This window comes from Theropithecus gelada, chromosome 6 (assembly GCF_003255815.1).
Source record: "Theropithecus gelada isolate Dixy chromosome 6, Tgel_1.0, whole genome shotgun sequence".
NCBI classification, from domain to species: Eukaryota; Metazoa; Chordata; class Mammalia; order Primates; family Cercopithecidae; genus Theropithecus; species Theropithecus gelada.
The window spans coordinates 142351355-142372983 of record NC_037673.1 but is presented as its reverse complement, the minus strand read 5'-3'; the positions used below and the strand labels follow the sequence as shown (position 1 = coordinate 142372983).

General features: G+C 42.1%; 1 protein-coding gene across 2 annotated transcripts in view; it reads right to left on the bottom strand.

The window, feature by feature from the left end:
• SH3RF2 (SH3 domain containing ring finger 2) overlaps window positions 1–20728 on the bottom strand; it is a 145701-nt gene extending 124973 nt beyond the window's left edge. Inside the window, exons 1-2 of one of the 2 annotated variants that reach the window (XM_025388668.1) lie at window positions 20598–20728; window positions 18960–19446 (exon numbers count right to left, since the gene is read on the bottom strand). In XM_025388668.1, the coding sequence (XP_025244453.1) occupies window positions 18960–19337 (378 nt within the window). In that variant the 5' untranslated portion in view covers window positions 19338–19446; window positions 20598–20728. The remainder of the gene's footprint in view (window positions 1–18959; window positions 19447–20597) is intronic. The other variant, XM_025388667.1, reaches the window with a different exon arrangement.
• Window positions 20729–21629: the final 901 nt, after the last annotated feature.

Here is a 21629-nt window from a genome sequence, read left to right as displayed (position 1 = left end):
CTCACTGAAACCTCCGCCTTCTGGATTCAAGCGATTCTCCTGCCTCAGCCTCCCAAGTAGCTGGGATTACAGGCATGCGCCACCACGCCTGGCTAATTTTTGTATTTTTAGTAGAGACGGAGTTTCACCATGTTGGCTAGGCTGGTCTTGAACTCCTGACCTAAAATGATCTGCCCACCTCGGCCTCTGAAAATACTGGGATTACAGGCATGAGCCACTGTGGCCAGCTGGTCCTCGGCCTCTGAAAGTATTGGGATTACAGGCGTGAGCTACTGCGCCTGGTTGGTCTTTTGGTTTTAATACCTGTGATGTTTCCCCTGCCTGAAAACATCCTGCAGGTGAACACTGTTGAAGTGAACGGTGAGGTGCTCATTCAGAGAAGGTGACATTAGACAGACCCCCACCCCAAGTTTTTTTAATGTTATAGTATAGCACCTTCAGAGCATCAGCTTTGCCCAAATCCAGATTTGTCTCTTGCTCTCTGTATGACTTTGAGCAGGTTAATCTTTCTGAGCCTCAGTATCCTTACCTGTAAAATGGAAATAGAGATAATAGTACGCACCTCACACAAGGGCTGCAATAGTTAAACAGAAGTGCTTAGCATACTGGGTTTTCAGTAAGGTTAGCGAAAGATAAAGGGTCCAATGTACATGTTCAATTTGCAGCAAGTTCTACTGCAAATTCACTCTTCCACTTTCAATTTACTCTTAAATTCATCCACTTCTCTGCATTACGGCTACTATCTTAGTCCAGACCACCCACCCAGAAGACCAGAATTGGTCTTCTACTGTCATTATTGTTTGCAGAAATTCATTTCCCACACAGGAGCCAAAGTAGGGTTTTTTTTGTTTGCTTGTTTTTAGATATTAACAATATTTTGTAATTCAAGATCAATGCAATATCTGTTGAAAGTAACAACTTTGGTATTTAGGGAATACATTTTATAATATGATTGTTTCTAAAATTAGTTTGGTTTGGTATATCATGTTGCTTTGTAAAGGACTTTTATGAAACAGCTGTTATATAAAAGAATTGGCTGTCTCAAAGGAAAAGACAGCCAAAGCTTTCTTAATCAACTTAATTTCATTCGATTAACTCATACAACAAAACTTCTATCTTTGCTGCCTGATAGTTTTGAAGAGGAGACATGAGTTGCTACAGTTTATACCAATTCTAGCACAACCTTCTTCTTCAGTAAGATCTGGAGCAGGAATAACCCAATCTTTTGTTTGAGAGCGGATATACTGAAGCCATCTGAAGTAAGCTCTGTCATATTTCCTTGTCTTTAACTCCCAAATTACCTAGGTAACTTCTTTCTTTCTTCCCTCCTTCCCCCTTCACAATCCTTCTTTCTTTACAGAAGTAACCTCTAGATCTGTGGTCTTGATCCTTCCCTTTCTACAAACTTTTTACGGATTATTCCCATCACTTCTTTCCTTTTCATTTAACAGTAGTATACATCTATAATTTCTATATCTTAACTCCTTTGCTCCTTCCCCTCTACCTAGAAACATGTTTAGACACAAAAGCAAAAGATGGCCAGGTGCAGTGGCTAACAACTGTAATTCCAGCACTTTGGGAGGCTGAGGCGGGTGGATCACTTGAGGTCAGGAGTTTGAGACCAGCCTGGCCAACATGGTGAAATCCTGTCTCTACTAAAAATACAAAAATTAGCTGGGTGTGGTGGCACGCACCAGTAATCCCAGCTACTTGGAGGCCTGAGGCAGGAGAATTGCTTGAACCTGGGAGGTGGAAGTTGCAGCGAGCTGAGATTGGGCCACTGCACTCAGGCCGGGTGACAGAGTCTTACTCTGTCTCAAAAATAAAAAAAAAATAAAAAATAAAAAAGCAAAAGAATGCTTTCTACCAATCCTGTTATATCTTGAACTGTTATTTAGTGACTCTTCTTCCAGCTTTCTCTATGATGTCTATACCCTTGCTACTCTGGATATGGTTCAAGGACCAGCAGCAAAGGCATTACCTGAGAACTTATGAGAAATTCAGATTCCCAGATCTGCTGAATCAGAACGTACATTTTTACAGGGTCCTCAGCTAATTTATTAAAGTTTGGGAAGTTGTGGTCTATTCCGCGCATGCTTCCACTCTCCTTTATCTTAACTTATCCTTTTGGAATCTGGCCTCAATTTCCTCCCTATCATGTCTTCCAAACATAAACTTCATTCCAAGTTATAAAGTTTGAATGGCCTTTTTATCAGACTACAGCTTCCTTGATCTCCCCATAACTAAACTTACCCTGCTCTTCTTTCCAAGTCTCTTCTTTTGGACTATATGATATGATCACACAAAGTAACATTTTATATGACATTGAATTATAGACATGTATGGCTGACCATATATGCTATGTTCATCTGTGGTAGATAAAACATAGCTCTGCATGGTCAGGTACCTCAATCCTTAATGCCCTTCCAACAGGAGAAAGACAGGGAGAGAGGGAAAATTTTGCTCTACTTCTCTGACAAATTTCGGTACTGGAAGCTCATTTTATATTCTTCCCACCTTTCTAATACCCTGATCTTCCTTTTTCTCTTCAATTTTTATTTTAGGTTTCTGTCCATGTGCAGGTTTGTTACCTGAGTGTATTGTGGGATGCTGAGGTTTACAGCACAAATGATCCTGTCACCCAGGTACTGAGCATAGTACCCAATAGATAGTTTTTCAATCCTTATCCCTCCCTTTTCCTTCCCCACCTGGTAGTCCCCAGTGTCTATGGCTGCCATCTTTATGACCATGAGTACCCAATGTTTAGCTCCCACTTACAGGAGAGAACATGCAGTATTTGGTTTTCTGTTTCTGGATTAATTCACTTAGGACGATGACCTCCAGCTGCATCTATGTTGCTGCAAAGGACATGATTTTGTTCCCCAACTGATATTTTGAACAGAAAATCAGGTCAGGTTATTCCCGGCTTTAATCTTTCTCATTACATCTAGTACCCAACCCCCTTCATTACTGATATAGTTTGTATATTTGTCCCCGCCCACATCTCATGGTGAATCATAATCACCAGTACTGGAGGTGGGACCTAGTGGGAGGTGATTGGATCATGGGGGTGGATTTTTTATGAATTAGGTTTAGCACCATCCCCTTGGTGCTCTCCTCATGAGATCCAGTCATTTAAAAGTGTGTGGCACCTCCCCCCACCTCTGGTCATTTAAAAGTGTGTGACAACTCCTGACCCTCTCCTCTCCTCTCCTCTTTCTCTCTCTCTCCCTCTCTCTCTCTCTCTTGCTCCTTGCTCCTGCTTTCACTATGTGACATGCCTGTTCCTACTTTGCCTTCTGCCATGATTGTAATCTTCCTGAGGTCTCCTCTCTGGCATGTTCTCACTTATAAGTGGGAGCTAAATGATGAGAACACATGGACACAAAGAAGGGAACAGTAGACACTGGGGTCTACTTGAGGGTGGAGAATAGGAGGAGGGAGAGGAGCAGAAAAAGTAACTATTGGGTACTAGGCTTAATTCCTGGGTGATGAAATAACCTGTACAACAAACCCCTGTGACACATGTTTACCTGTATAACAAACCTTCACATGTACCCCTGAACCTAAAATAAAAGTTAAAAAAGTAAATAAATTATCCAGCCTCAGGTATTTATAGCAATGCAAAAATGGCCTAACACAATTACCACAGCTTCCTGGTCCCTCTGCATCTTCCTGTGCAGCTTATCTCATGCCACTCGCCTCAGTGCTTATCACCCTTCAGGCATGTGGGTTTTCTCTCAGTTTCCAGAACTCAGAACTTGCCAAGTCCTCTCTGCTCTCTGAGAACAGGGTCAGGATGTTCTCCCTCATTGGAACCCACTTCCCTGCCTTCCTCTCATCCTTCAGGTATCAGCATAAACGGCTCCCTTAGAAAGGTCTTTTTTGACCACCCTAATCAATTATCTTTCCTTTTATCCTCCATTTCATACCCTTGTCTATATTTAGTTTATATAACAGACACATTGCAATTTGCAATTATTTTTATTATGTGTGTGTGTGTGTGTGTGTGTGAGAGAGAGAGAGAGAGTGTTGGTGTTCTGCCTATATTTCTTCAGAGCCTTTACCATTTCTGTGCCATTCAGCTTCACTTCCAATAGCTGACACCTATGATTTTGTTGAATGCCTTCTATTGAGCTTCTAGAATGTACTTTTCCTTTGGGGGCAGCTCTTAACCAATGACTGACAGGTAGGAGGGTATAAATACCCCAGATGTCTCATCTCTTGGCCAGCATAGTTCTAAGGTCTGGGTTTTATACTGTCCCCAGAGTTTTCTCAAAAGATTAAGCTTTATTGCCCACTGCAGTAGCTGGCCTCATAACACAGCTTTCTTGGTCACCCTCTCTTCCCTACATGATGCCACCACTCCCCTGCCAATGTTCTTACACCTCCCAAATAATCTATAAGTATTAAATCCTCATCTCAGGGTCGGCTTCTGAGGGGAACCCAGCTAAGATCATAAACTTTTTGTTCTTTTTATTTATCCCAATAAAATATATATAACATGTCTGTCTTGTTCATGGTTCTATCCTAGAGCTTCGTTTAGTGTCTGACACATAGTGAGCACTCAATATACATTTGTGTAGTGAGTGAATATTAGTGGTTATTATTATTGAAATGTAGAATTTCTTCCTTTCACTGAGTTGTGTTATACCGGTAGTTTACCATGCTCCACAGAATGTGAGATGTGCACTGCAGAACTTAGAGGAAGAAAAGTTGTTTTTTCCTATAGTGCTCTTAAAAGTAGCACTACTATTAAGATACTGTTTTAGCAAGGTTTGTTATGGCTAGAGGCTCTTTATGAGAAGGAATCCCAAGAAAGATTCTCTAGGATTGTGGCAGTTCTTCCTGGTATGACCTGAAACCCCAGCATGTGGATACTTTAGAGATGTTTTAGGCAACAAAAGCCCATTATGCTTATTTGCAGGTGGTTTAAAAAGAGAGCAACTGAACCCTGGACCAGGGACCTTCAGTGGAATAAGATGGATACTTATGCAGAGAGAGTGGCAATAATAATATTAAATAATAACAAAAATAATTAACATGTACTAAGTGCATTTATGGGCCAGTCCTCAAGTGTATTTGTTAATCTCAGAACCAATGTAGGCGGTAGGTTACACACTACTCCCATTCTTGATTAAGAGATTGGGGCTCAGGGAGGTTGACTTATCCAAAGTCATACAGCTATCAAAAGGTAGAACTGAGATTTGAAATTAGCTTTATAACTTCAGAGCCCCTGTTCTTAACTAGTCCTCTATCTTGTCCCCAGGGTTAGAAATACTTAAAAGCAGTTCAATAGGAGAACTAAGTGAAGTAGTCCAGCCTGGAGAAAATATGATTGAAAATAAGGTGTTAAAATAAGATGTAACCCTCCTGAGTTGCCTTCAAAGAGCGGCAGATGCCCAAGGAAGAGTGGGCAGATGTGTTTCATGTGACTTAATTTCAGGGAGACTTTTCTAATGTTGCTTTTCAGAGGTGGAGGAAATAGTACGTGCTTAGACACAGAAAACTTCCCCAAACTGGAGATTCAAATGGACTGGGTGTGTGGACCTATTGAGATAGGAAGTCAGTGAGAGGACTGAAGCATAGTGGCTTGGAGGACTTTCAAGATGTCTTGCAGATGTGAGATTTTAGAATGCAAAGGAATTAGAAGACTCGCTCGGTCCCTACATATGTGGCTGGTACTATGCAGTTTTGGAGAACCAAGATTTAAACCGGTAACATGACTCGGGAGAAATTTACTAATGCCATGTTAATAAACAAAAAAGATATGTGCTATGCATACTCTTTGCATGAGGGAAGCAGAGCTACTGTGCTGCAAGATGAGCCAGCAGAAGTGACAGTTAAGAATGTGGGCTTAGAGTCAGTCTACATGGGTAGCTTGCCCAGAGTACTCCTGAGCCTCTTATCTGTAAACAAGTGTTGCTCTGTAGATTAAATAAGCTTTTGCGGGTAAAGGATTTAGCACAGGCTCTTGAAGATCGTAAGCGTTCAAAAATATTAGCTATCTTTCTGAAAACTTTTAAATTTATAATTTTTTCTTAAAAACATAAATGCAAATATTTCTATATCTTCTGCATACTCTATAAAACATGAAAAGAGAAAGTTTTAAATTTGGGTTGCTGGAATATTGAGACTCAGAGAACTTGAAACTTTTTCCATAACCGCAGTAAGGCTAAGATTTATTAAGCACTCAGATACATTTCATGTCACGTGGTTGGTTTTCAGCTAAGACAGGATTGGAAGCTGAGTTTCCTGAATTTCAGGCTCTATTTTTCCTCATCTACAATGGACCATTTTGCTTGTGCACATAATGGGTTTCTGTTAGAATGAAATATATTTTGTCCTGAATCTGTTTACATTTCAGGAAAAGCAGACCAGTTCTGGACCAGAGCTTGTCATATTCGAGATAAAATATCTCTCCCAAATATCCCTCCCTCACACATTTGATTTCTGATTGGCTTCCCTCCCTTTTATACTCCTTCTCTGGTTTTTATTTCTACTGTCCAGATCACATATATACCTTTTCTGCCTTTTTTTTTCTTCTCTAGCTCCCTCTTTTCTCTCACTGAATTTCTCCTTCTCCTGTTTCCCTCTCTATGCACCGACACTGATTTTTACTACTTAGGTTCTTAAATTTCTGACCAAGAAGTACCCAGTGAAGATGCAGCATATAATTAACATGGAGTTAGATTGGCTGTGGATTAAATCATGCTCCAGAAGCTTAGCAACAACATTAGAATGGTAACGTTGGTGCCAAAGGATTCAACCAGCAATGGCAGCTAGCGCAGGGCTCTATGAGGTTGCAAAAGGGAACACCACACCAGTCTTGGTCACCTTAGTTAGAAGCCAGCCCTTGGATTCAGGCAGACCTGGTTCAAGTTCTGACTCCGCACTTCCTAAGTGTTTCCTCATCTGTAAAGTGGGAAAATACCACAGACCTCCAAGGACAGTTGAGAGGATGAAAGAAGACATGGTTCTTTGGCTCAGTTCCTGCCACATGGTGTGAGCTACATGATGGTAGCAGTTACTAAGGTGATGATTGGCAACTATATCCACCTCTTCTTTGACTCCTTTCTTTCCTGCTCTCTCCCTCCATGCCCAATCAGTGAGAACAATCATTCCACTTGGTTACACTGGCTTAATTCTCCAGGCTTTGGGATAGCAACTGGAATGGGAAGGTAGGAATCCCAGGAATATCTCAGCTACAAAACTTTATGTTGTGAAAAAAATCGTAGTGTTTGAAAAGCTGCAGAAAACAAGAACAAAACAATAAAAAGAAATATGTTTAACTGCAAATTATTTTTCTTTCTAATACAAAGAGAAGTAAAAGAGGGAGATAGTAAATGTTTCTTTTTCCCCTGTTAAAATGCAGCCTCCTGCATCCTGGATCCTTTTTAATCACCTCTCAATAGGAAGAGAACACTGCTGTCTTCTTCCATTGTTCTCTCCCTCTATTCCTCCTTCCCTTACGCATCAAGCCAATCTACTCGGCTTTCTCTCATCTGTGGGAATTCACGACTCTGAGGAGAAATTTGGAATCCAGAAGATTACCTCTCCTGCTTCTCCGGAGAGTTGGGAAGGGAAGTTTTCTCTTCTGCCCCTCCATTTCTCGGCCATTCCTGTTTATTAAGCAAAAGTCCCAGATAAGATTTACTGCCACTCTGCCTTTCTCATATCCAGGCAGCTTGTTAATATCACAGACGAACACCTTTCCTGAACACAGCCCTGCAGAGTTCTATTCCTGCTCTGTGCCCCGTGATTCTGCCGTATCGCCTTGGCAACCAATTAAAATACTTTAATGTGTACAGCGATATCATTCTTAATTCTGCAAAAACCAGGGCAACCTGCTCAGAAGGCTTTGGCATGCCAGTCAGTTGGTGTTCTCCTTGGTATCCGGCTGTATTCTGGTTTGACTTCTTTTTTCACCTCCCAATTACCTCTGAATCCCCTGCAAGCACCTACGTGTCATTCCTAACACACCTGGCCTCAAGTCAAGCAACACCCTCATCAACAAGGCAGGGGCTGGAAGAGATCCTGGGGACAAAATGGCTGATATGTCTCCTTTCGTTTAGCCTCAAGGGAAGATACCAGGAGCTCAGCCATGAGGCTGGCTAATCTAACTGCAGTTTCTTGCAATATGGCAAACATTATGCATTCAATAATTAAGTATTTAGTAAATGCTGATTGCATTTCAGGCCCTGTGTTAGGTACAAAGGAGGACAAGACACTTCCTTACCCATAGAGCTTATAGTCTAGTAGAAAAGAGACGTGAACAGACAGCACTGTACTGTCTGATACGTGCTGTGGAGGCTGGAGGGTAGCACTGGAGGCTCTGGGAACCTGAGGGGGAACCTGAGGAGGAACCTAAGACCAACCTGGGTTTGGGACAGAGGGCTGGCTTCTGGAGGAACAGAGGCTACACTGGTACCTGAGGATGGGTTGCCGTCAGCCACATGGCGAGTTTCCCAAGTAGCTGGACAGTTTCATTCCTGCCTTCTCTAACACTGGCAGTTTGTCTGATGCTCTCAGCCTGGTGATCTGCTTCAGATACCCTGGCATTATTTGCCTTATTTCTCCTGCTTCCAGGCTAATGTTTTCCTAATAGCCTTGCAGGAAAGGGTAACAGTGAATGATCCACGTTCTCTCACGTCTACTCTTGGTCCCTCTATGCTGTGCATGCAAGTGCTACCTGAGGGGCACATTTTCCAAAGACAGTGGTGTTGGGGCCATGAGGCCGGGACTCACCACCCAACTTACGTGCCCGCAATGCATTCTGAGGTTTGCAATCCTCAGTGTCATGGGTTTCTGTTGATGCCTATTTTTTAAAAGTACAACCTCAAAATCTTCCCTAAACATTCCCACAACTAGAGGGATGATAAATTTTGATGTGTAATCATATTTTCCTATTTTGTTTTATTAATATTTACACTTACACAACACACACCTCTTGTATAAAGTGGAGATACCAGTAGCACCATTCTCAGTGGGTTGTGTGTAGAGTTAAATGAGATTCTGTAGGTAGAGCCCAGTGAATGACACACAGTAAGTCCTCCATACATATACTCTGTTTGTAGAGGTGACCAGTTCTTCATCTGTGCTCTTGTAACACATGTGAACACTTATTTTAAGATTAACTGCATCATGCATAATAAGTAGGATGCAGTTAATAACTCTTAAAATAAACTTTAAAACAAAGTTTAAGTGGTATGTGGTTTACATAAAAGATCACAAGTTATTTGAGGACATGGATCCTGTCTCTCTCACTTTTGGAGCCCAAGCAAAGGGATTTTACCCATCAAAGGCATCTTATATGTGTTTGTTGAACAAGTGAGACCTGGGAAATATTAATAACAACAATGTCTGACATTGATTGCCACTGAGCTTACTATGAGTCAGGTCCTGTGCTACGAGCTTTATAAGAATTATCTTGATATATCCTCCAAATGATGCCATGATTTTTATTATCCCCATGTCTATAGCACAGGGAAACAGCAGTCCACCTGTGGTAGGCATGACAGCATGTGAAAAGAGAAACCTACCTGTAGGAATACAAGCAGATAGTTAACCATACTGGGAGCCAAGCCCTGTGCTAGGCACTTTGTAGGCATCATCTCATTAAATCCTCCCAATAACCATATGAGGTGAGCCTTACTATTTCTATTTCATAGTGACAACGTTCAGAGTCACTAAGTAACTTGCCCAGAAGCACACAGCCATTACTTATGAGAAGCATTATCTTGTAAACATTATCTTGTTTACTTGTATCATCAGATGTCTAAGGTCAGAAGCAGCAGAAAATTGGAATACATATTTTAAAAATAATATTAAAATACCTATTCCTATTATTCAGAAATAATTTTAAATATATCATATTTTTACCTAATATTATCAGTTTTTTCAACAATTATATTTTTTATTGTGGTAAAATACACATAGCATAAAATCTACCATGTTAGCCTTTGCTGAGTGTTCAGTTCAGCAGCATTAAGCACCTTGATCTTGTTATGCAAGCGTCACCACTATCCATCTCCAGAACTTTGTCATCACCCCATACTGAAACTTCCCATTATATATATACACACACATATATATATATACATACATATATATACACCCATACACACATTATATACACACACACCCACACACACATATGTACCAGAGGCTGGGGAGAGGAGAGAATGGGAAGTTATTGTTCAATGGATACAAAGTTTCAGTATGGGGTGATGACAAAGTTCTGGGGATGGATAGTGGTGACGCTTGCATAACAAGATCAATGTACTTAATGCTGCTGAACTGAACATTTAGCAAAGGCTAACATGGTAGATTTTATGCTATGTGTATTTTACCACAATAAAAAATATAATTGTTGAAAAAACTGATAAAATGAGGGCTTTGGCAGCACGAGTACAGTGGCCATGTTTCTACTGGAAACACTGTCTTCCCTTCATATGGGAGGCCAGGTCGGTTCAACTCATAAACTCAGGGGCAAATTCTTTCAGAGCCTCTTCCTTTCTGTCACTGGTATCCCTATGACTAAGTGTCAATTAAGATGAAACGTTTCTCTCAAGATCAAAGAGCACATGAAATTTGTGGTGTATGATGGAAGAGTTTAGACATATGCAGTGGCATTGCTATCTTCTCAGGGTTAGCGACTCATGAACTAAGAGATCTTGAAGCTGGCCCACTGTATTCTCCTGAGAATGATGTTCATCACCCAAAAAGGTATTCAATAAGGTGATTCACAGCAAGGATGTTTCAGCCACCACATGACTTTACGCCTAATAAAGTGTGCTACTTGTTTCTCAAATAGCTCTGTAATGGCTCAATTCATAAAGGGTTCATTTCTGCATAATGAGGAGTTCTTTCATGATCCCATGAGGTCTACTACAGGCATGATTGTGTTTATTTATTTACTCTTTCATTAAAAAAAATTCCTAATATGGGTGAAGCTGTGAGCTGGGTGCTCTGAGCACAGTATTCAGAGATAAGATGAGTTGCCTCTTCTGTTTGTGCTTGGAAAAAAGATTAAAGAAATGACAGAGATCTGAGATGCACTCAGCTACTCTTTGAGTCCTGGAGTCTGAGCTCATGAGTGTCCCTGGTGTGAGCTTTCAAGACAGAGCCTGGTACACAGCAGGCACTTAGGAACAGTTTGTCGAATGCTCTGGCTTCTGAGCTGGGGATCTGGAGCAGTGTGACCCTGGGGACTGGCACAGGCCTCAGTTGCAGGAAGCAGCTCATGGTGAACAGAATTATCTTTCCCCGCCCATGTTCTATCACTTGCTTTGGATGTTCTTGCTGGTGTTCATGTGTGCTAGGGGTTTCAGGTAACCTGACATTTCAATGGAAAAGAATGGCTTTGTCTGCCAGGAACATGGAGACTGCTCCTCAGTTACCCAGTAAGCTCGGTCACCTGCTTGGAGTAGAGGTAACTTCTTGTTTGGCTGCACTGAATCCAGGAAGTTGCTGTAGATACAGCTGATAGTCCTCATGATGGCAGGCAACGAGTCTGGCATGAGGGCTGCTGGAGAGACTTCATTACAGAGAACGCTTGACATGCATCTTCCTGGTGGTATCTAGTCACCCTGATAGGAAGGCAAGTATCTAGTCATTCTGTCTCTCCTCTATCTGTTTCCTTCCCTTCTCCTTCAGCTTCCATTCTCATTCAAGATATCCCTGCCCTATCCTGCCTTTTCTAGGTCCACACGCCCAGAACGGACCCTGCCTTTTCTTCCTTTGACCATATACTTCCTGACTTTTAAAACATCTTTTTGTTTTCCTAGGAAGTTTCTTTTTATCAGTCAAGTTTCATTTTGTTCAAACTGAATTGCCTCGCCACCTGATATTTTCATAAACCATCATTTCTTGAGTCTAAGAATTCTTTGTCTTAACCAAGTTTATTGGGTTATAATTTATACGCAAACATGTACCCAGTTTAAGTGTCTACTTTGATGTTTTGGTAAAACTATATACCATTGCATACAACATTTTCATTATCCAAAAAATCACTATGGTTTATGGTTTTGTCTTTTCTACAATTTTATATAAGTGGAATAAGACAATATGTACTCTTTGGTAAGACACTTCTTTTTTCACATCTTAACATTTCTAAAATTGGATGCATCCTACAGTGAGCATGTAACATAGTAGTGTTTCTCTTTCCCTCTAAGAACTGTAACTAAATAGACAATGTCTTATAATGAATACCTTAAAATCAATATCAATATCCCTAATTTTTATATATATATATAGATGTCAATATGTATATGTATGTTTGTATACATGTGTACTGACTGGTTGGTTTACCAATTAGTCGTGATTGGTTTTTGCACTGAGGAGGTGAGAATCTTTGCTTTGCTGTGTACGTTACCATAGTGCCTAGAGCTGAAAACTGGTAGGAACTAAAATACTGCAGAGGGTGGCAATAGTGAGTTTCCAACAGTTTCCTAAAAATATCTTTTGCGTTATAACTGAGCATGTGAAGTCTGAGACAGCGTTTCTCAAATTTTGTTCCACGGACAATTAATATTACTAAGAGGCTAATACAATAAAAGGGAGAAGAAAGGGGGTGTCAATGCCATAGATATTTGGGAAGTGCTTCTTATTAAGATCCCACTTAGAAATTCACAGTTCATTAACATGCTAAAACTTGCAAAAAGTTTTGCAGCAAAGGGAAAATGTTTAGTTTTACTTTAATCTCAGGTTTGTCTGACCCTGGCACTTTGTGGCACACCCATTACCAGAATTCACCATGTGAAAGGCTGGTCTAAAGTACAAGCATGAATAAACAGAAGGAGAAAGAAAGGGAGAGCCAGGTGTGGTGTGTGCCGGTAGCTGCAGCTACTCAGGAAGCTGAGACAGGAGGATTGCTTGAGCCCAGGAGTTCGAGGCCGCAGCAAGCTATGATTGGGCCACTGCGCTGCACTGCACTGTGACAGAGTGAGGCCCTGTCTCTAAAGCATGATTTTTTTTTAAAGGGAAAAGAAATTGAGTAAAGTTATCCAGGTTGAGTATCCCTTGGGACCAGAGGAGTTTCAGATTTCAGATTTTTTTTTTGGATTTTGGAATATTTGCAGAATACATATTAGTTGAGCATCTCAAATTGAAAAATCTAAACTCTGAAATTCAAAATACTTTGATGAACACTTCCTTTGTGCCTCACGTCAGCACTCAAAAAGTGTTGGATTTTGGAGCATTTTGGATGTCAGATTTTCAAATTAGGGCTGCACAACCTATACTTGAGCTGGTCCCAGCTAAGCCCAAAATGATGTAATGGTGCCTGCATTGGGCCAAATGAGGATGCTCCTCAAGAGTCAAGGGCTAAATAGGCACTTTTCTTCTCTCCTAAGTCTTTTTATAGTATGAAGGGACAGGTGGGAAGGCAACTTTTCCTAAGAGGAAATGAAACAACACAAAAATATATATTGGCCAATCCCTTAGGTAACATGTCCCTAATGCACATGGCAGATAATTGAGGTTGAGTAAGAAAATCCTTATGCCCCACCCATTGCCTCAGAGCTTAGGCCGTCCTGTGGGGAATGAGCTGTTGTTGTGTTTGTCCACTGCTTCGCCAGACACCTTTAACTGATAAAACAAAAACAAAAACAAAGAACTGAAGTAGGTAATGGAACGACTGTCTACGACAGGGAGGAGCCCACTGCAGGGATTACCCTGATCACTGAAATGATAGTGAAGTTTTTCTCAGAAATAGCATTGATCCAATACACATAGAAATGAAAGGAAATCAGAGTGGGTCAGGTGAAAATTAGGCAGAGCCTAAAAGAAATGTGCAAGAGCTTACTTTCCTTTCCTAAAATATTGTCATACAGTAAAATAGACTTTTTTCTCTTGGCATTTATTTCTATGAATTTTAACACATACATAGTTTCATTTAATTACTACCACAATCAGGATATGTAACAGTTCTATCACCTCATTCTGCCCCTTTTTGGTCACATCTTCCCCCAATCCATAACCTCTGGCAACCACTGATCTATTTCTTATCACTACAGTTTTGTCTTTTTGAGAATTCCCTTTCCTTTTGCAATAATCTTTGGTTCCTTTTTTTTTTTTTAATGGGGATCCCTGGATGTTTCTTTGTGTGTGCAAAGAACTCCAGTGCCAGCCAACTTTCTCTTCTATTGTTACTCTTTTGTTATTTACTGTTGCTAACGTTTATTAGCTTCTGTTATATGCCAGGCACTTGTGCTAAGCTCTTTATATATATTATCTCATTTTAATCTCACAATAGCTGTATGATATATGTAAGCCTTTATTATTTCCATTATACAAATCTAGAAACTGAGGATCAGAGAGGTTAAGTGACTTGCCTAAGGCCTCACAGCTAACAAACAGTTGAATCCCGGCACAAATACAGCCCACTTCACCATAAATCCTTAAACACTACAGTAAGCAATAAAAGGGAGGAGACTAACTAGAAAAGAGGTGCACTGAGAGAGATTGGAGGCAGTGCCAATGTGGGGCCATGTGGTTATTAAAAATGTTTGTAAATGTGTGTGAAGCTGGAGAACCATCTGGGTCTCTTGACGTCTCAACCTCAGCCCCTACCTTTATGTCTTCCTCCACCTGCTACATATGGTACTTGCTGTCCCGGATGGCACCTATCTGCTGTTTTCAGGGGCCTGGGATGATTTTAATCCCCTTGCAAATTTAGCAAAAACCCCACTGTCGATATCACAGCTCTGTTACAGGACACAACCTCTGAGACCCAGGAAAGGGGCTGGCCCACCTTCTGGTTTCTACCCAACCTCAATTCCCTGATGTGCTTTCTGACCTCATTTTTTTTCCCCCACCAGTTGCTTGCAACAGCAGCTGAAAAGTTTCTAGGACAAAACCACCTGGTCTGTGTACTGGAGGTGGCAGGTGTGTTCTTGCTGATAAGGGGCAAGTAGGACAGAAATGTGTGTGATTGGCATGATACTAGCAATGTAGGGAGAAAGTCCTCCCCTGCAGAACCCATGGCAACATTTGTGTTGGGGAATAGAGTGAGAGGCAGGAAAAAGCAAAAGATAGAAAAGTGAATGAAGAACTGATGATGCTGAGGAAGTAGACCAGGTTCTTGCCCTGTGTATGGTTTTCCTTTGAATGTGCTGTTTGGGGAAAGTGAAGTTAGTTAGGGAGTTTTCTTCTAGAACGGATCATAGCACCTTAAGGGTTCTGGAAGTGAGCTGTGAAGCCAGCACATGCTGGGAAGAATCACACATCTGAATCATGGCCACGGATCACGTGGAGACAAACAAAACAATGCAAAAATCAGGGCACCAAGCACCGTCTTTGGATGGCACTTTCTTAACAAGGGGCTGGAAGGGTGTGTGTAATTTAGAGTAGAAAGTATTGAGTCACTTCAATAACAACCACAGCTAACATTTACTGAGCACTTAATATGAGCCGTCTCTGTGCTCAGAGCTAAGTGACATGAATCATCTCACTTATTTCTCAAAACAACCCTCTGAGGTAGGTACTACCATTATCTCCAATTTACAGATGGGGAATTGGAGGACCTGAGGTTTAAGTGATTCACCCAAAGTGCACAACTGTTGAGGGGCAGAGTCAGGATTTCAATTTGGGTATTTCTCAAACCCAAGTCCATAGATTCTTAACTTCTCTGCTTTACCACCTATCCTAAAACAGAAATATTACTAAAGTGTAACAGAATGAGGAGGAAGAGAGACCAGCTATTCAGGATCCTACAATCCTTTTGAAGGCTTGCCAAGTTCCTTTGCTTTAACTGCATTAGGGAAGGAATAAGAAGAGCCAGTGGGATCTGCACCACCCGGGCCTCTTCCTGGAGGAGTCTGGTGAGCTTGCCTGTTGGTTTGAAATAATTGCACACTGTAGAAACCTACAGCTGTTTCTCAAGTTTTCTTTTTACACAATCATCTAGGGAGGGTTTTAGACATGTCGGCACAATAGGCAATTTTTTTTTCTCTCTATTGGGCTGGCACCATGAGGTGTGACTATTGGTTCCACCCTAGAACACTGGTTGGCACAGGATGCATCAGGCCTCTTTGAGCCAACAAAAAGAGCTTGATGAGCTTGTTTTTTAGATGAGCCTAGGTGAGCAGAACAGACTTTAGGCTTCAAAAGCTCATGGACAGGAAGTTAAATGAACTCCTTCAGGGTGCCGGGTTATCGGCAAGCCCTTTGAAAGAGGTGTTTTACAAAATGGTGCCCTGTGACAACAGGTTATTTATGCTTTCTGAGGGGAGTACTTTATACTTAGTATTATCCTGGCCTGAACTCATCATAGAATCAAGTTCAATAATAATAATACCTATTACCCTCTCCTGCAAGGGCTGTAACTCCTTCTACATTTTGTAGCATGCCTCATGCGTGGCAGGACACAATAAACAGTCAATAATAATGTTCCCTGTGATAATGATCTTCCAAATGCCTTTCATCTAAGGCTCTCAAAGTGTTTTGGAGATACTAATTAGTTAAGCCTCACAGTGGCTGTCTGTTTTCATAAAAGACATCTTCCCATTTTACAGAATTTTAAATTGAGACCCAGCAAACATAAGTGGCTTGCCCAAAATCATACAGCATGTCTAAATGAATCTTAATGATGATGCTTTGCATTTACTCAGCAGATGTTTTCTAAGGCAGTAAGAGTACGTTGCAAAGATAATTTTCACACTATCCTGGAAGAAGGTGGGTAGCAAGTAGCTTTTGGCTACATTGGCTGAACTGTGGCAGAGAGGGCAAGGAACTCAGGAGGATTTGACCAAGGATGCAAGTCCATTCCTCTGACTCTCTGAGCAGACGGTGGCATCCAGATAACCCTCAGTTCTCTGAACTGTGGGATGCATAGTTACTTTCACAGTTGCAAAAAGATAGGTAATATTTTTGGGAGCAGAGACATGTTGCAAAACAACAGCCATATTGACATCCAGAAATGGGTTTGTTCATAGCCCCATTGAGGAAGGCAAAAGGGATGAGAGGAGTCACTTCAAGAAAGGATAGTTAGGAAATAAAGGAATTGGGAGGTGGGGGTGCCAGCTCTGCTCTCTTGCAGAGCAACTTTCTAGCCCAGGTCCTGCCTGAACACAGGAGCCCTTGAGTTTCAGCCTCACTACAGGACTTGGTCCAGAGCACCTTGGAGGGTGGGCACAGACCATAGTCTGATGTTATAAGTCCCTGCAAAAGAATTCCAGAGAGACCCAGTATCTTAATGGCTGTCTCTTATGTACGACCAGCTCTCACCTCAATTCCCTATTCCAGAAGGGCCCTGGGAATCCTCTATAGTTCAAAAACTTGGGAGCTGTGGTTGCATTCATCGCTACCTTTCCTTTGCAACACAGCCACATTGAGAAAGATGAAAACCACAACAAAAATATTCCAAGCTGATAAGGGAACTGCCTGCTCCCAGTGTGACACCGTTTCCTGAGTGAGTGATGATACTCTGCTGAAAGGCAGGTCAGACTTCCGCAAGGTGGGGAAGGGAAGAGGTTGCTAGGTCTTGGAAATTCAAGGGGGATTTGCTGACCCAGAGATAGAGCTCCTTTCTCTACAAACGAGGCATGTTTGAGAACAATTTGCTTCCCTACCCCCACTCTGCCATTTCCAGACCTGTGGATTCTGATTGATGACTGGACCAGGGGTAGTGGAGGGACTTAAAAAGAAAAAGTCCTTTTCTGGAATGTGTTCACATACAAGCACAATGGCAATAAAAAGTCTACAGTGAAAAAATGTCCCGCTTCTTCCCACCCTCATTTCGAATGTTTACACATGCCCTATGGGTGGTTTAAAGATGCAGTGAACCCAGGAAGCGGTAGCCCTTAGAAGGAAAATTTTGGAAAGTTGTTCCAAATGCATATCACAAGCCACTCCTCACTCCTGAGTAAGGAAGCAGTCCTGCAAGACCCTCCCACACACTGTTTCTCTTCCGAGCAGGGAGATGTAGGACCCTGCTGCCAGCATTTAGACTCTAACGCTTGCTCTAGGTAAGACTTCAAGGAATGCAGCTTCGATTTTCTAAGTATGCCAATGGCCCAAGCCACAGCTTTCCGTGTCCACTTTGTTACACTGACTCCAGGGGTGACGGTGCAAATAATTCTGCTGGACTCACAAGGACCATGTCCTTCTTTCCAGACGTGCCCTTACACATTATCCCACAACAAGACTCATAGCCAGGTCAGATGAAGTCCTCGGGGTGTGCTTTCAGTGCTGGACAGAGCGATTCCCATTATCCAAACATGAAAAGCATTAATCTCCTGCGAGGCTTAACTGGGTCTGTTTGGTTTTTTAATTGCAGCGCCTGCTGTGTATCTTCTGTGTATTTCATTCATTTTGCAAAATGAGACACATCTGCAGAGCTTCTATACACAGCTGATGTACTTCACAGCCCAGCCTTCGCTATCAATCAGTCCACCCACATAGACGCTTCCCTCCTGCACTATCTCCCTCGTCAAGTATCTTGATAGCTTCGAACAGATTATGAATGAGTATTGCCATAATAGCACTTTATGACTAGGGGTGGGAAGATGGATTTGGGTAAAATTCAAAAAAACTTGACATTTGGAAATTTCCGAGAGATCTCAAAAGCAACAAGCAGTTGGATTTGTTTTCTCTTTTTTTTCCCCACCCTCCGTGCATTTCCCAGGCACTGGTTTGGCCTCAGAAGAGCAGAAATCAAACACCAAAAATATAATCTAAAAGGCTTTCCTTGTTCTACTACTTTCTGGACAAGAGGAAAGGAGAACCTAGGAAGCTTTAGTAGTTCTAAAGAGAATTCTTAGATAGATTAGGTAGGCTCAGGCTTCCATCGTATTTGAGTAAAATGATCACTGCGCACAGAAACGTATCACTGGGGAATCACCAGCAGCACTCTGGAATGTTAAACTTGTAGTTAAAAGAAGATAATCTCTAGCTCCTTGTATACACAAATCCAACCTCCATGTGGGCATGTTATTAACAAATAAGATCTCTCTTACCCCATCCATGTGGATTCTGATATTAGGCACTAGCCGGAAAGGACTGGCCTGCAGACGTCTGGGGTTGGTCCTGTTTTTCCTGCCATCCTGCAAGGTCATCATGCCGGGCCTGCGGAAGGAGCCTCCTCTCCCGGAGCTCTGCCCTGAGCGCACTCCATCCAGAAGGCGCACGAGCAGCAGGTTGGCCGGCAGCGCCTCGATGCTGCAAAACACAGGCGTCCTGCATTCGGGGCACCGCAGCTCTTTGTGGGCCTTGAAAACCCTCTGTAGACATGGTTTGCAGAAGGTGTGCTGGCAAGGGAGGACTTTGGCTGTGACATCGAGCTTCTCAAAGCACACAGGGCACTCCAGAAGATCAAGTAATGTCAAATCATCCATTTTATTTCAAAACTCCAGTTCCCACCTGGAGGAGCAGAGTCCACATGGTAAGGTCAGTTGAGCAACGGGGGCAGAGCTGGCCTCTTGAGAACGTCAGAATTCTTGCCTGCTTGAAGGAGGGAGAGAAGAGAAAAAAAATGTGACTGCTCCGAGAGGTATATCCCACCTACATCGAGGCAGTGTCTCATAAGGCAGTTTGCAAGTACTTTGTTCCGGCACCCAAGTTTCAAATGACTCATTCTGATTCAATGCTAGCAGGTATAAGACTCAACTCGTGCTTGCTGTGAGGATCAGAGGAACACTGAGCACAAGACTGACTGTTCATTGCCTATGTGGCCAGGAGAGCAGAGAAATAAACTGGCCTGCTGAAGTGGCTCCCCAAGCCCTCTCTACCAGCCAGGGCCGGGAAGAGTTCCTTCACCCCTGCCTGGGGAAAGCTCCTGGACAGTCTCAATTCTTACAACAAAGCCCCCTCCGAACACAAGTTCTGTGAAGTTATCTCCTCCTCCTCCTTCCCCTAAATCTAAGTGTATCTGTTATCTGCATCACATGCAGATTAGTTTAGGTCGGTACGTTTATCTGAATCTTATGCAGATGTAGAATTATTTCCTTTACAATATACCTTCCCACATGATGCTAGCAATGAAAAATTTCCATTAGAAACACATTTCCAAAAATTGTTTTGCCTTAACTACAAGTCAGGGTGCTTGGAAGCTCTGTTTCTTTTCTTTTTTCATCTTTGGTTCTTTTTTTTTTCCTCCTCATTCTGATTACCTTAGGCTCAGAGACAATATTCCTCCCACAAGGTAAAGTAGTGCAGCCTGTTTAGTTACTTTGACATTGTTCTCAGTTTCAAACGAAGCAGATAGGAATTCCGGATTGTGGTCACAACCTGTAAAAACCGTACTGGGGCAGCATATACAGGTAGGGGTCGTGTGTGTGTGTATGTGTGTATGCATGTGTGTGTGTGTGTGGTCTGAAAACAGTACTTATTCCAGAAACAAGTTTCCTTTTGGATGTATGAAAAGAAGCCTCCAGTTTAGAAAAGTGTGGGAAGAAGTCAGCTGTCCCTCACAAGTGCCAGGGCTTCAGTGAGCACTGAGCCCAGAGGTTTGGCAAGAAGGCCAGTGGCTCTACTAGCGACTAGTCAGCAGGACAGATACGACGCGAGAATGAGCGATGGCGCCTCGCCTTCCTAAGACTCTTCTCCAAAGATGTCAGTGCGGCGGCGGGCTGGGGAGGCGTGTGGGGGCCACTAACCTTGTGCGTGTAACCTCTGCTGAGTTCAGCTCAGCCCCCTCCTCCGCGCAGCAGGGGTGCGCGGCTCCCTCCAACCGGCTTCCTTTCCCCCAAGCGCCGCTGCTGCCACCGCTTTGAAAACTTTAACCACTCAGTCTTACTCATTTCAAGGGATCGCCTTACCCAGCCCTGTTAACGCTTTCACCGCCAGGCTGCTGCCTACCAACCACGCTTTTGTTGTTGCGGTTGTTAACTTTATGATCTTTCCTTTAGTTAACTGAATTGTTTCTGGGACAAGATTGTAAGAGGTAAAATATAAGCCAGTCCCTAAGGCCAAGTATTTACAAAGTTCATATTTTCACCTTTCCCGGTTTCTCTAGTATCCAAGGAGTCGGAACCTGCTCCATTATAAACATACCAAAGTTATTGTGTTTATTTTAAACCTTCATAAGGATTTCCTGGGAAGGTCAAAAGTAAAAATGGTCAAGCTATGAAAATAAGGATAAGCCGGACACCTAGAAAATGTTGCTCTCTGAAAATCATAGTCAATCTCTACATTTAGAGATAAGAGGGATTTTAGTGATCTTTTTGCTCAATCTGTTTAAATTAAGAAACTAGTGTCACATATATACACATACGTGAAAAATCAAAGCACAGAGAAGCTTTTTCAAAAAAAAAAAAAAAAACAGTGGCCTCCAAGCTCTCCTCCTGCCTGTTATCCACTGTAGTCTTTTCATATCCTCAGATTATGCCTATATTTCTATTTTTTTATTTATCAATAATACATTTCATGTAAAACTACAAAGGTATCCATTTAAGTGAATAATAATGATCTTAATGCCAGGGTAGTCCTTATCTGTGTCAACCACTGTTCTAAATACCTTACCTATATTAGCCTTTTAACCCTTTAACAACCCAAGGATACACTAAATTATTCTTTACTTTCATTTTGCAGATGAGGGAACTTGAGACACAGAGAGGGTAAATAACTCATCCCGGGAGTCACAGCTCCACCACAGAAGGCAAGTGATCTGTGCTCTTAACAATGTCATG